The following is a 14,176-nucleotide window of genomic DNA, read 5'->3' as shown; positions in this document are numbered from 1 at the left end:
TACCTTCTCAGTGTTAGGAAGCGTTTGAGTCCTGGTAAAGGTGTCTCCTCCGTTAATACTGATCAGTTCTGCTTCTACAGGCGGAAAGGGCGTGGGAAATACCACCATGTCACTCTTGAGCGTGTCTGAGCTGAAGCACACGTCGTACTGCTGAGTCGCTTTGGAGTAAGACCAGCTCCCATCAGGGTGGGTGGTGATCATCGGGGCGCCGTACCTGTCGAAATGTCCGTCCGTTTGTCTGTGGCATCTGAAGACCACTAAAGTGATCAAGCTGAGCAGAAAGACCAGCGACACGGCCACAATGGAGATGAGCAGGTACAAGTGCAAGTCGGAGAAGCTCTCCTCCTTGATGGGCACGTGTCTGAATTGAGTGTGGATGTCAGCTGTGCTTTCAAGCACCACCACGTCCAGAGAGACAGTCGCTGACAGGGAGGCTTCTCCGTTATCACACACCGACACCACCAAGGGGTGACTTTTCAGGTCATTGTCACTCATTCGTCTCTTGGTGCGAATCTCCCCGGTGCTGGTTCCGATCCGGAAGAGGTTGTTGTTGCCTTTGGGCTCAGACAAGTGATAGGAGAGCAAGGCATTGTAGCCAGAGTCTGCATCCACTGCCCTGATCTTGGCAACAAAGTATCCCGCCTCAGCAGAATAGGGGATGCTCTCGCTGTTAACGGAGCCATGCTCAGAATAGGGAGCCAAAATGGCTGGACTGTTGTCGTTCTCATCCAGGATAAAAATATTGACTGTCACGTTGCTGCTGAGTGGAGGAACACCAGAGTCTGTGGCCTGAACTTTAAACTTAAATGTCTTTAACTGCTCATAGTCAAAAGATTGCAAACTGACAATGTCTCCACTCTCTGAGTTGATGTTAAGGAGTGATGGAATTGGAATATTCCTTGGAGCATTATCTAACAACGCGTATGAAACTTTTGCATTTGCGTCCAAATCAGGATCAACTGCATTTATGGAACAAAGCGAATATCCACTTGGGGTATTTTCTTTGACATACACGTTAATAACCGGTTCCATAAAACGAGGTGCATTATCGTTAACGTCAGAAACATGAACACTAATGATCCTTTTCGTGGACAGGGGGGGACTTCCTTCATCTGTGGCTAAGATGAAGACATTATAAAGAGAGACGTTTTCTCTGTCTAGTGCTCCATCAACTACTAAAGAATAATCATTTTTGTAATTAGACTTCAGTTTAAAGGGAACAGATCCAACAACCTTACAGTTGGTTACACCGTTGTTCCCACCATCCTTATCACTCACTGTGACCAAAGCAACAATTGTGCCCAATTCTGCATTTTCTTTTACAGGCGTCATCAGTGACGTCACCGTTATTTCAGGGGCATTGTCATTCACATCTATTATTTCTATCAGCAATTTAGCATGTGCACTACGAGGAACAGTACCTTGATCCATTGCTTGTATCCTGACTTCATAAGCAGGAGTCTCTTCATAATTTAAAGTGCCTTTCACAGTGATTTCCCCCGTTTCTGCATTTAAATTAAAAACATTTGATGGATCATTGTTGCCTCGTTTAATAAAGAAATACGTGATCTTACTGTTCATGCCGTCGTCTAAATCCGTTGCATTTAATTTAATCACGACTGAGCCCTGCGCGGCATCTTCGCTCAAACGCACTTTATAAAGTGACTTACTAAACGTGGGCACGTTGTCGTTAACATCGAGTACATTCACGCGTATTTGCAACGAGCCAGATTTGGGAGGTTTACCCCCGTCGACAGCGGTGAGCGTGAGCGTAATGAGTGACTGTCTTTCTCGATCTAAAGATTTGTGCAGCACCAATTCTGCAGACACACCATGGTCTCCTCCGCTCTGCACATCCAGCGTAAAATGTTCATTATTGCTTATCTTATAGCTACTCACCGAATTACTGCCTAAGTCTGCGTCCACAGCCACCGGGAGGAGGTACCGCTCCCCCGGTAAAGCTGATTCAGAAATGTTCAAAGTGTATGCGTTTTCTATAAACGCTGGCGAATTGTCATTTATATCCAAAATAATGATCTCAATGCGGTGTGCCGTCATCGGATTGTTTAACACAGCTTGTATCCTCAACATACATTTTGCCACGTTCGGACAGAGCTCCTCCCTGTCTATTCTTTCTTTCACAAAGAAGTTACCGCTCTGTAAATTCACATTGAAATACTCTTTACTGTAGCTGGAAACCACACGCAGATCTCTAGTGTCCAAATCATGCACGTTGAGGTTTAAATCCTTGGCGATGTTGCCCACCACGAAGCCTTTGTTCGCCTCCTCGTTAACGGAGTAGGACAATTGCGAAGCGGACGAGCCATGAAAACAAAGCAAAGCAAAGTAAATCCAGTAACTGTGTCTTTGTTGACACATCCTCATCGTCAATGCAGCAAAATTAACAGACCGCCGTCTATCATATATCCACATTAAGAAAATGTAATCCTTTTCAGCATTACTGTTGGGAGGTTGCCGTGCGTTCCCGTGCGCCTTCTGCGCATGACGATTTCTTTTTTTTTCCCCGTACAGGGCAGAGTTGGATGGTTGAGGGTCTGTCTCGTCAAGATATCAAATTTACGGTCTCCTGCGACCCCGTGTGGTGAAATTAAGGTAAGTCTATCATGGCTGGCACCGCGCAAAAACAATGTCCTATGAGCAAAAGGTACCTTTAAAAAAATCACATAAATAGGCCTGACACCTGATAACGCTAGAAAATGTAAAATCTCATAATTCACTGTAAAGTTATCGTAACATGTTTTTAAAACACTACACAGCAAGAGTATAAATATAATTTTCTAGCCTGATTAAATAGTTGCTGACATGCATCCGCCTGACTGTCATGCAGCCGGTGTGCATTTGCCATTTAGTGACAGTATGAATGTGACTGACTGTGAATGGTGATATATTTCTACATGTAACCTGTGAAAGATGGCGACCAGTCCGGGGGTCGTAGTCCAGCTTTCTCGCCAAATTTAGCATAGGCTAACGCTCCCCTCGGCTCTAAACTGGATAAACATTGATGGCCGGTTTCTTAATCTGATGCCCATGCATGAACGTGCATGACCATAAGGTCCAGAACCATGGATAGTGACAATTTAGAGTTTTTTTTTTTTTTTTTTTAACAGCCAAATACAAAATGGGTGGCTATATGAAGTAGAGTAAAAGTTCAGTGCCACAGATACAACCACAGTTGGTCAGTATTAGAGGGAACACACAAGGCTTTCGTCTTAAACCAACACCGGCAAGCCGTATAGCAGCACTATGGCCCAACATAAAGCGAAAACTGCAGAAGAAAAACACGGATTCCTCCACTTGGAGTGGTCCACATTATTTGCTCTTTGTATAACATTTGCTTTAAGAACATATCTTTGTTTGAGTTGACCAAGAGACTGTAAGTATATGTTTGCCCCACCCCGCTGCCAAAAAAATGATAGTTCAGGCTTTACGTCTCTTCAGAATTAAGGAACAAAAGAATACAAACTGTCAGCCTACCTTCTCAGTGTTAGGAAGAGTTTGAGTCCTGGTAAAGGTGTCCCCTCCATTAATACTAATCAGTTCTGCTTCTACAGGCGGATAGGGCGTGGGGAAAACCACCATGTCACTCTTGAGCGTGTCTGAGCTGAAGCACACGTCGTACTGCTGAGTCGCTTTGGAGTAGGACCAGCTCCCATCAGGGTGGGTGGTGATCATCGGGGCGCCGTACCTGTCGAAATGTCCGTCTGTCTGTCTGTGGCATCTGAAGACCACTAAAGTGACCAAGCTGAGCAGAAAAACCAGCGACACGGCCACAATGGCGATGAGCAGGTACAAGTGCAAGTCAGAGAAGCTCTCCTCCTTGATGGGCACGTGTCTGAACTGAGTGTGGTGGATGTCAGCTGTGCTTTCAAGCACCACCACATCAAGAGACACAGTCGCTGACAGGGGGGCTTCTCCGTTATCACACACCGACACCACCAAGGGGTGACTTTTCAGGTCATTGTCACTCATTCGTCTCTTGGTGCGAATCTCCCCGGTGCTGGTTCCGATCCGGAAGAGGTTGTTGTTGCCTTTCGGCTCAGACAAGTGATAGGAGAGCAAGGCATTGTAGCCAGAGTCTGCATCCACTGCCCTGATCTTGGCCACAAAGTATCCCGCCTCAGCAGAATAGGGGATGCTCTCGCTGTTGACGGAGCCATGCTCAGAATAGGGAGCCAAAATGGAAGGGATGTTGTCATTCTCATCCAGGATAAAAACGTTTACGGTTACGTTGCTGCTGAGCGGAGGAACACCAGAGTCTGTGGCCTGAACTTTAAACTGAAACGTCTTTAACTGCTCATAGTCAAAAGATTGCAAACTGACAATGTCTCCACTCTCTGAGTTGATGTTAATGAGTGATGGAATTGGAATATTCCTTGGAGCATTATCTAACAACGCGTATGAAACTTTTGCATTTGCGTCCAAATCAGGATCAACTACATTTATGGAACAAAGCGAATATCCACTTGGGGTATTTTCTTTGACGTACACATTAATAACAGGTTCCATAAAACGAGGTGCATTATCGTTAACATCAGAAACATGAACACTAATGATCCTTTTAGTGGAAAGAGGGGGACTTCCTTCATCTGTGGCTAAGATGGAGACATTATAAAGAGAGACGTTTTCTCTGTCTAGTGCTCCATCAACTACTAAAGAATAATCATTTTTGTAGTTAGATTTCAGTTTAAAGGGAACAGATCCAACAACCTTACAGTAGGTTACACCGTTGTTCCCACCATCCTTATCACTCACTGTAATCAAAGCGACAATTGTCCCCAATTCTGCGTTTTCTCTTACGGGCGTCATCAGTGACGTCACCGTTATTTCAGGGGCATTATCATTCACATCTACTATCTCTATGAGGAGTTTAGCATTTGCACTACGAGGAGAAAGGCCTTGATCCATTGCTTGAATCCTGACTTCATAAGCAGGAGTCTCTTCATAATTTAAAGTACCTTTTACAGTGATTTCTCCCGTTTCTGAATTTAGATTGAAAACATTTGATGGATCATTGTTACCTCGTTTAATGAAGGAATACGTGATCTTACTGTTCATGCCGTCGTCTAAATCTGTTGCATTTAATTTAATCACGGCTGAGCCCTGCGCGGCATCCTCGCTCAAACGCACTTTATAAAGCGACTTACTAAACGTGGGCACATTGTCGTTAACATCGAGCACATTCACGCGTATTTGCAACGATCCAGATTTCGGAGGTTTACCCCCGTCGACAGCGGTGAGCGTGAGCGTAACAAATGATTGTTTTTCTCGATCTAAAGATTTGTGCAGCACCAATTCTGCAGAAACACCGTGGTCACCTCCGCTCTGCACATCCAGCGTAAAATATTCATTGTTGCTTATCTTATAGCTCCTCACTGAATTAGTGCCCAAGTCTGCGTCCACAGCCACTGGTAGGAAGTATCGCTCCCCCGGTAACGCTGATTCAGAAATGTCCAAAGTGTATGCATTTTCTATAAAAGCTGGTGAATTGTCATTTATATCTAAAATAATGATCTCAATGCGGTGTGCCGTCATCGGGTTGTTTAACACAGCTTGTATCCTCAACATACATTTTGCCACGTTCGGACAGAGCTCCTCCCTGTCTATTCTTTCTTTCACAAATAAGTTACCGCTCTGTAAATTCACATTGAAATACTCTTTACTGTAGCTGGAAACCACACGCAGATCTCTGGTGTCCAAATCATGCACGTTGAGGTTTAAATCCTTGGCGATGTTGCCCACCACAAAGCCTTTGTTCGCCTCCTCGTTAACGGAGTAGGACAATTGCGAAGCGGACGAGCCATGAAAACAAAGCAAAGCAAAGTAAATCCAGTAACTGTGTCTTTGTTGACGCATCCTCGTCGTCAATGCAGCAAAATTAACAGACCGCCGTCTATCATACATCCACATTAAGAAAATGTAATCCTTTGCAGCATTAATGTTGGGAGGTTGTCTTGCGTTCCCGTGCGCCTTCTGCGCATGACGATTTTTTTTTTTTTTTTTCCGTACAGGGCAGAGTTGGATGGTTGAGGGGCCGTCTCGTCAAGGTATTCAAATTTACGGTCTCCTGCGACCCCGTGTGGTGAAATTAAGGTAAGTCTATCATGGCTGACACCGCGCAAAAAGAATGTCCTAAGAGCAAAAAATACCTTTAAAAAAAATCACATAAATAGGCCTGACACCTGATAACGCTGGACAATGTAAAATCTCATAATTTACTGAAAAGTCTTTGTAACATGTTTTCAAACACTACACAGCAAAACTATAAATATTATTTTCTACCTTTCATTACATAGTTGCTGACATGAATCCTGCCGACTTTCATGCACAGTATACAGTTGCCATTTAGTGAGAGCATGACTGTGACTGTAGATCTGAATGGTGATCTGTTTTTACATGCGACCTGTGATTGATGGCGACCAATCCGCGGGTCGTGTCCACCTTTATTACCAAAATTAGGATAGGCTAACACTCCCCTCAGCACCGGATAAGCAGTTTACATACACATAATTGATGGCTGGTTACTTAATCTGATACATGATGCCCATGCATGAACGTGCGTAACCATACTGTTCAGCACCACGGATAGTGACATTTTAGAGTTGCAGTTTTTTTTTTTTTTTTACAACCCAATACAAAATGGGTTTCTATATGAAGTAGAGTAGTCAGCACCACAGATACAACCACAGTTGGTCAGTATTAGAGGGAACACACAAGGCCTTCGTCTGAAACCAACACCAACAGGGCGTATAGCGGCACTACAGCCCAACATAAAGCTAAAACTACAGAAGTAAAACATGCATTCCTCCATTTGTGAGTGGTCCTCATTATTTGCTCTTTGTATACCATTTGCTTCAACCACATATCTAAGAGTTGACCAAGAGACTAAGTATGTTTGTCACCCCCCTCTCGAAAACAAATGACAGTTGAGGCTTTAATCTCTTCAAATATTAAGGAACACAAAAATACAAACTGTCAGCCTACCTTCTCAGTGTTAGGAAGAGTTTGAGTCCTGGTAAAGGTGTCCCCTCCATTAATACTAATCAGTTCTGCTTCTACAGGCGGAAAGGGGGTGGGGAAAACCACCATATCACTCTTGAGCGTGTCTGAGCTGAAGCACACGTCGTACTGCTGAGTTGCTTTGGAGTAAGACCAGCTCCCGTCGGGGTGGGTGGTGATCATCGGGGCGCCGTACCTGTCGAAATGTCCCTCCGTCTGTCTGTGGCATTTGAAGACCACTAAAGTGATCAGGCTGAGCAAAAAGACCAGCGACACAGCCACAATGGCGATGAGCAGGTACAAGTGCAAGTCGGAGAAGCTCTCCTCCTTGATGGGCACGTGTCTGAACTGAGTGTGGTGGATGTCAGCTGTGCTTTCAAGCACCATCACGTCAAGAGACACAGTCGCTGACAGGGAGGCTTCGCCGTTGTCACACACTGACACCACCAAGGGGTGACTTTTCAGGTCATTGTCACTCATTCGTCTCTTGGTGCGAATCTCCCCGGTGCTGGTTCCGATCCGGAAGAGGTTGTTGTTGCCTTTGGGCTCAGACAGGTGATAGGAGAGCAACGCGTTGTAGCCAGAGTCTGCATCCACTGCCCTGATCTTGGCCACAAAGTATCCTGCCTCAGCAGAATAGGGGATGCTCTCGCTGTTGACGGAGCCATGCTCAGAATAGGGAGCTAAAATGGCCGGACTGTTGTCATTCTCATCCAGGATAAAAACGTTAACAGTTACGTTGCTGCTGAGTGGCGGAACACCAGAGTCTGTGGCCTGAACTTTAAACTGAAACGTCTTTAACTTCTCAAAGTCAAAAGATTGCAAACTGACAATGTCTCCGCTCTCTAAGTTGATGTTAAGGAGTGACGAAATTGGAATATTTCTGTGAGCGTTATCTAACAACGCGTATGAGACTTTTGCATTTGCGTCCAAATCAGGATCAACTGCATTTATGGAACAGAGTGAATATCCACTTGGGGTATTTTCTTTGACGTACACATTAATAACAGGTTCCATAAAACGAGGTGCATTATCGTTAACATCAGAAACATGAACACTAATGATCCTTTTAGTGGACAGAGGGGGACTCCCTCCATCTGTGGCTAAGATGGAGACATTATAAAGAGAGACGTTTTCTCTGTCTAGTGCTCCATCAACTACTAAAGAATAATCATTTTTGTAGTTAGATTTCAGTTTAAAGGGAACAGATCCAACAACCTTACAGTTGGTTACACCGTTGGTTCCACCATCCTTATCACTCACTGTAACCAAAGCGACAATTGTGCCCAATTCTGCGTTTTCTTTTACAGGTGTCATCAGTGACGTCACCGTTACTTCAGGGGCATTGTCATTCACATCAATTATTTCTATCAGCAATTTAGCATGTGCACTACGAGGAACAGGGCCTTGATCCATTGCTTGAATCCGGACTTCATAAGCAGGAGTCTCTTCAAAATCTAATCTATCTTTTACTGCGATTTCTCCCGTGTCTGCATTTAAATAAAAAATGTTTTCATTATTGCCTCGTTTAATCAAGGAATACACAATCTTACTGTTCATTCCTTCGTCTAAATCAGTTGCATTTAATTTAATTACAACTGAGCCCTGCGCTGCGTTTTCACTCACACGAACTTTATAAAGTGACTTGCTAAAAACCGGAGTGTTATCATTTACATCCATGACTACTACTTTGATATGCGATACGCCCGATCTAATAGGTTTTCCTCCATCTAAAGCAGTAAGAGTGAGTTCATGAATAGGTTGTTTCTCTCGATCTAACGCTTTGTGCAGCACCAGCTCTGCAGACACGCCGTGTTCGCCACCATTCTGCACATCCAGCGTAAAATAGTCATTTGGACTCAATGTGTACGTCTTTACTGAATTGCTTCCCGTATCTAAATCCACTGCTTCTGGGAGGAAATATTTTTCACCCGGTGCTACGGATTCAGATATCTTTAAGATGTGTAAATCTTCCTCGAATTTCGGCGAGTTGTCGTTCACATCCAAAACATGAACGTCAATGCGGTGCACACTCATCGGGTTGCTCAGCACTGCCTGTATTCTCACAAAGCATTGCACCGCGCCGGGACAAAGCTCCTCCCTGTCTATTCTGTCGTTAACAAAGAGGTTCCCCGTCCGTAGATCGACCTCAATATATTTCTTACTGTGACTAGAAACAATACGCAGGTCTCTGTTGTGCAGCTCTTGCAAATTGAGGTTCAAATCCTTTGCGATATTCCCCACCACCGTGCCTTTGTTCATCTCCTCGGAAATGGAGTAAGAAAATTGTGAAGCAGAGCAATCACAAAAAAGAAGCATGGCAACGATGTAAATCCATAAATCCTCCGTCCCCATTGTTGTACAATAAACAGCAATCAGACTAGTAATGTAGTTCCAGTGTTTGCATATCCGACACCAACAAAAATCTCCGACGATCACAGCAGTTCTTCTCGGCAAATGAAACCCGAGTGACTGTCAAAACGGCAGCCAATGACAATTTTACCTCGCCCGAGCGAGGAGCGATATGCATTTACTTATCTGTGGTCTTAGTGCGACATCGTGTGGCCAATTACTGCTGAAGCATTTAAACGGCAACATGTTTTGAACGACCAGTGTAAAACACGTGTAAATAGTATTGTTAGAGTTTATATCTAAAGTAAAAAATATATATATTTTGCACCCAACCACAGCTATATAGGGTCCTCTTTCGATAATATATTACTGTGACCAGTGACGTCCGATTTGGAAGTATTACCACTTAAAAACCTTGTATGGTTATGAAGATTGTTAGAAATATAATATTTGGTGATGTATGTCTACCAATTGAAAATGTACTGTACAGCCAACAACCGCCAGTGTTCAGATAGTATCATTTGTAAATACAACTGTGAATAATACACACACAAAAAAAAGTACATCCAATGACCTCCCCGAACTTTCACAGGCTTTATAAAGACACATTTTACTCTTCAAGTTCCATGGAAAGTGCTACTCTAGCAGGCTGGGAAATAACAGTACTACAATCACCCATTCATACAAAACAGTCACGTAAACCACTACCAAAAAATATATATGTATATATCATGATGGGCAAGAGTTCCCTTCAACTTTTAAAGCATCCGATAGAAGTCAAAACTTTGAGCAATTGGCTAAGTTGATGGAAAATTAATGGTTTTCATTTCGATAGATATTTGTCGTCCTTGCTACTTGACTGCAATATCTTGCAAAAATTAGCATAAATAACAAAAACAAAATAATATGAATATAAAAATGATAATCACTATACTTAGTCAACCTGCATAGCCTGCATATGAGCAACATATACTTTTTGATTATTCGTTACCCGCTTAAAAACTGGGCTAACAACAACCTTTTTGAGGTTAAAAATTAACACAACTTCTTGTGTTATGTTCTACAAAACAACCCAACAATTTTTTTTTTTTTTTGTAAGAGTAACACAAAGTAGGGTTAAACTGACCCACCTTTCTGGGTCGGTCCAATTTTCAATCTGAGAAAGATTTACAAAAAAATAAGGGTTTTGAACAGGGGTGTGTAGACTATTTTTTATATCAAATGTTTAAATACACAGTATGAATACATTATAAATGTATAAGTATACAAATCTACATTAATAAATGTTCAGCCTACCTTCTCACTGTTAGGTAAAGTCTGAGTCCTGGTAAAGGTGTCTCCTCCATTAATACTGATCAGTTCTGCCTCTACAGGCGGAAAAGGCGTGGGAAAAACCACCATGTCACTCTTGAGTGTGTCTGAGCTGAAGCACACGTCGTACTGCTGAGTCGCTTTGGAGTAAGACCAGCTCCCGTCAGGGTGGGTGGTGATCATCGGGGCGCCGTACCTGTCGAAATGTCCCTCTGTCTGTCTGTGGCATTTAAAGGCCACTAAAGTGACCAGACTGAGCAAGAAGACCAGTGACACGGCCACAATGGCGATGAGCAGGTACAAGTGCAAGTCGGAGAAGCTCTCCTCCTTGATGGGCACGTGTCTGAACTGAGTGTGGTGGATGTCAGCTGTGCTTTCAAGCACCACCACATCAAGAGACACAGTCGCTGACAGGGGGGCTTCTCCGTTATCACACACAGACACCACCAAGGGGTGACTTTTCAGGTCATTGTCACTCATTCGCCTCTTGGTGCGAATCTCCCCGGTGCTGGTTCCGATCCGGAAGAGGTTGTTGTTGCCTTTGGGCTCTGACAGGTGATAGGAGAGCAGCGCATTGTAGCCAGAGTCTGCATCCACTGCCCTGATCTTGGCCACAAAGTAACCCGCCTCAGCAGAGTAGGGGATGCTCTCACTGTTGACGGAGCCATGCTCAGAATAGGGAGCCAAAACGGCCGGACTGTTGTCATTCTCATCCAGGATAAAAACGTTGACAGTCACGTTGCTGCTGAGTGGAGGAACTCCAGAATCTCTGGCCTGAACTTTAAACTGAAACGTTTTTAACTTCTCAAAGTCAAAAGACTGCAAACTGACTATATCTCCACTCTCTGAGTTAATGTTTATCAGTGAAGCTGTTTGTGTAGTTTTCAAAAGACTATCAATCAAGTGATAAGATGCTCTTCCATTTTCAAGTAAATCAGCATCTGTAGTTGTCAAAGTGTAAATAGTTGTTCCGACTGCACTATTCTCCTTTATGTACACATTAATTACAGGCTCCATGAATTGAGGTGGATTGTCATTGATATCAGAAACTTGAACGGTGATGATGTGAGTAGTGGACTGAGGTGGCGTTCCTTCATCAGTAGCTGTAAGCGCAACAAAATACTGAGAGATGGCCTCTCTATCAAGAGGCCCGTCAACTAATAATGAGTAGTAATTCTTATAATTGAATTTTAATACAAATGGCACGGCGCCAACAATTTTACACTTTGTTTGGCCATTTTTGCCCCCATCCCTATCAGTAATCATCACCATGGCAACGGCAGTGCCGATCTCGGCGCCCTCTTTCACGGGACTCATGAGAGATGACACAGTGATTTCCGGTGCATTGTCATTCACGTCAATGACTTCCACTAAAACTTTGCTGTGCGCCAAGCGAGGAGGAACGCCTTTGTCCCGCACTTGAACGCGAATCTCATACGCTTGAGTTTCCTCATAATCAATATCACCTTTAACGGTGATTTCTCCTGTATTTTCATTCAGTGCAAATGTGTTATCAGGGTTAAAACGCCCTCTTTCTGCAAAAGAAAACGTGAGTTGTCCATTTACGCCATCGTCCAAATCAGTAGCAGACAATGTTAACAAAGCAGTGCCAATATCTGCATTTTCAACAACTTGGACCTTGTAGAGAGATTTGCTAAACAAGGGGGAATTGTCGTTGACATCAAGGACATTTATTTGGATTTGTATGGTCCCTGATTTTGGAGGCTTTCCTCCATCAATAGCAACAAGCGTGAGGTGAACTACAGCCTGCTTTTCTCGATCTAAAGCTTTCTGCAGTAATAACTCGGCAGACACGCTGTCGCCGTTATTTTGAACGTCTAACACAAAAAAATCATTCGGGTTTAATTTATAGTTCTTAACGGTATTGACGCCGACATCTGCGTCATGTGCCAGTGGAAGTGGATGCCTCTCCCCGATTAAATAATTTTCAGGCATGTCTATCACTTTAATCTCTTGATTAAAAACCGGAGCATTGTCATTTATATCATTAATAACAACCTCAATTTGGTGGAGCCTGCGAGGGTTGCTCAATGCAGCCTCTATATTTAAAGAACATTTCAACACATTTGGACACAGCTCCTCTCTGTCTATCCTCTCGCTAACAAACAATACTCCAGATTCCAGATTAACGTCAAAATATCGCTTTTTGTATGCGGAGTTGATGTGAAGACCCGTTGACTGGAGTTGCTGCACACTGAGGTTTAAATCCTTAGCGAGATTTCCCACCGCGGTCCCTTTGTCTACCTCCTCCGAGATGGAGTAGGATATCTGAGCCGTGGTCCAGCCGCACAGACAAAGCAGAGTGAAAAACAGACCCCCGACGGTAACCCATTGGTCCCGAGAAGAAGCCATTCCTTTTCAAATACGCAACATCAATCCCGTTTTGTCTTCGGTATATCCACAGGGAAATAAAAAAAATGCAAATCCGTTTATGTAGACCTATCTTTTGCCGTTTATACGTTCCCCTGGTGTGGCTGCTTATAATTGTGTTGAGTCGACGCTGAACACTCCCCATTTATGACGTTTTTTTTTTTTGTCAGACGAGTTTCTGCACATCAGACACATTTTTAGTACGGTCTCCAGCGTCATCTTGCGACCGTTGTGGTGAAATGCAGTTTTAGGTCACGTGGAAGATTTTTAAATGTACATTCTTTCCTGATAAGTTAAGGAAACTGGCTAGCAAACCAGCTTTGTGCACGAATAATATATAACGAGTACAACGAAATAAGATAGTAGGCTACATCATGTGCTGTCTTTGTTAAATAAATCAATAATTAAATCTTACATAGCACCCCTAAAAGAATTATACTAGAAAAATTGGACCCACCCAGGAGTTTGGGTAAATTTGACCCGACTTTTGTTTGCAAAAAGAAAAACAAAAAATTGGGGATCGCTTTTTTATTATTATTATTATTATTATTATTTACAAAGATAGAAGTTGGGTCAATTCGACCAATTTTTCAAATTTTAACCGAAATTGGAGCATTTTTGACCCGGCAGTTTTAAGAGTGCAATAGACAGTATATCATGCACTTCAGAACCACGGAGAGAGATTCAACAGCGTTTTTAAACCTATGTTTAAAGCAGAGGTTTGAGAACCCAAAAATCCTCAGCACTTCAGTTTTGAGTCTTTTACAATCAGTTGATTTAAATAGCAATTTTCAACCGTAAGTATACAATGCATTATGTAATACTTTATACAGCAGGTGTGCAAAGGCGAAGGATTCAAAGCTTGCCCTGCTTACAAACACAACATAAACGAACCAATTGAAGACCTTAATAATATCCTCCAAAAACATTATACATTTATCTAAATAACACATTGAGAGCTCCCAATAACTTATATCCGTGACCTCCTGCAGGCCCCTCCCATACTTCTGACCACATTTACTGCTAACACAGTGTAGCAAAGCCAGCAACACAAAAGTGAAACATACTGATGTTCCACAAAGGTTTTAACTTCTTGCAGATGACT

At 43.1% G+C, this 14,176-nt stretch overlaps 3 protein-coding genes across 27 annotated transcripts in view; all 3 read right to left on the bottom strand.

The window, feature by feature from the left end:
* Window positions 1-14,176, bottom strand: part of LOC119128674 (protocadherin alpha-C2-like) — a 152,471-nt gene that overhangs the window by 32,440 nt on the left and 105,855 nt on the right. The window contains exon 1 of one of the 25 annotated variants that reach the window (XM_037261336.1): window positions 3,496-6,027. The exons of 23 other annotated variants lie outside the window; for them this stretch is intronic. In XM_037261336.1, coding sequence (XP_037117231.1) covers window positions 3,496-5,928 — 2,433 coding nt within the window. In that variant the 5' untranslated portion in view covers window positions 5,929-6,027. Of the gene's footprint in view, window positions 1-3; window positions 3,015-3,495; window positions 6,028-14,176 lie in introns of those variants that run through there. One more of the 25 variants, XM_037261337.1, reaches the window with a different exon arrangement.
* Window positions 6,024-9,679, bottom strand: LOC119128688 (protocadherin alpha-3-like). Its single transcript, XM_037261376.1, has one exon. It carries the CDS (start codon window positions 9,370-9,372, stop codon window positions 6,994-6,996), a length of 2,379 nt encoding a protein of 792 aa, XP_037117271.1. The 5' UTR covers window positions 9,373-9,679; the 3' UTR covers window positions 6,024-6,993.
* Window positions 9,693-13,475, bottom strand: LOC119128685 (protocadherin alpha-2-like). Its single transcript, XM_037261372.1, has one exon. The coding sequence runs from the start codon at window positions 13,051-13,053 to the stop codon at window positions 10,657-10,659; it is 2,397 nt and encodes a 798-aa protein (XP_037117267.1). The 5' UTR covers window positions 13,054-13,475; the 3' UTR covers window positions 9,693-10,656.

The sequence above is a fragment of the Syngnathus acus genome, chromosome 10 (assembly GCF_901709675.1).
Source record: "Syngnathus acus chromosome 10, fSynAcu1.2, whole genome shotgun sequence".
NCBI classification, from domain to species: Eukaryota; Metazoa; Chordata; class Actinopteri; order Syngnathiformes; family Syngnathidae; genus Syngnathus; species Syngnathus acus.
The sequence above is the reverse complement of the archived record's forward strand: the minus strand, read 5'-3'. Positions and strand labels throughout refer to the sequence as shown.

Bases quoted from the DNA above. Each gene is read 5' to 3' on its own strand.
- LOC119128685 (XM_037261372.1), bottom strand. From the start codon at position 13,053: ATGGCTTCTTCTCGGGACCAATGGGTTACCGTCGGGGGTCTGTTTTTC.
- LOC119128688 (XM_037261376.1), bottom strand. From the start codon at position 9,372: ATGGGGACGGAGGATTTATGGATTTACATCGTTGCCATGCTTCTTTTT.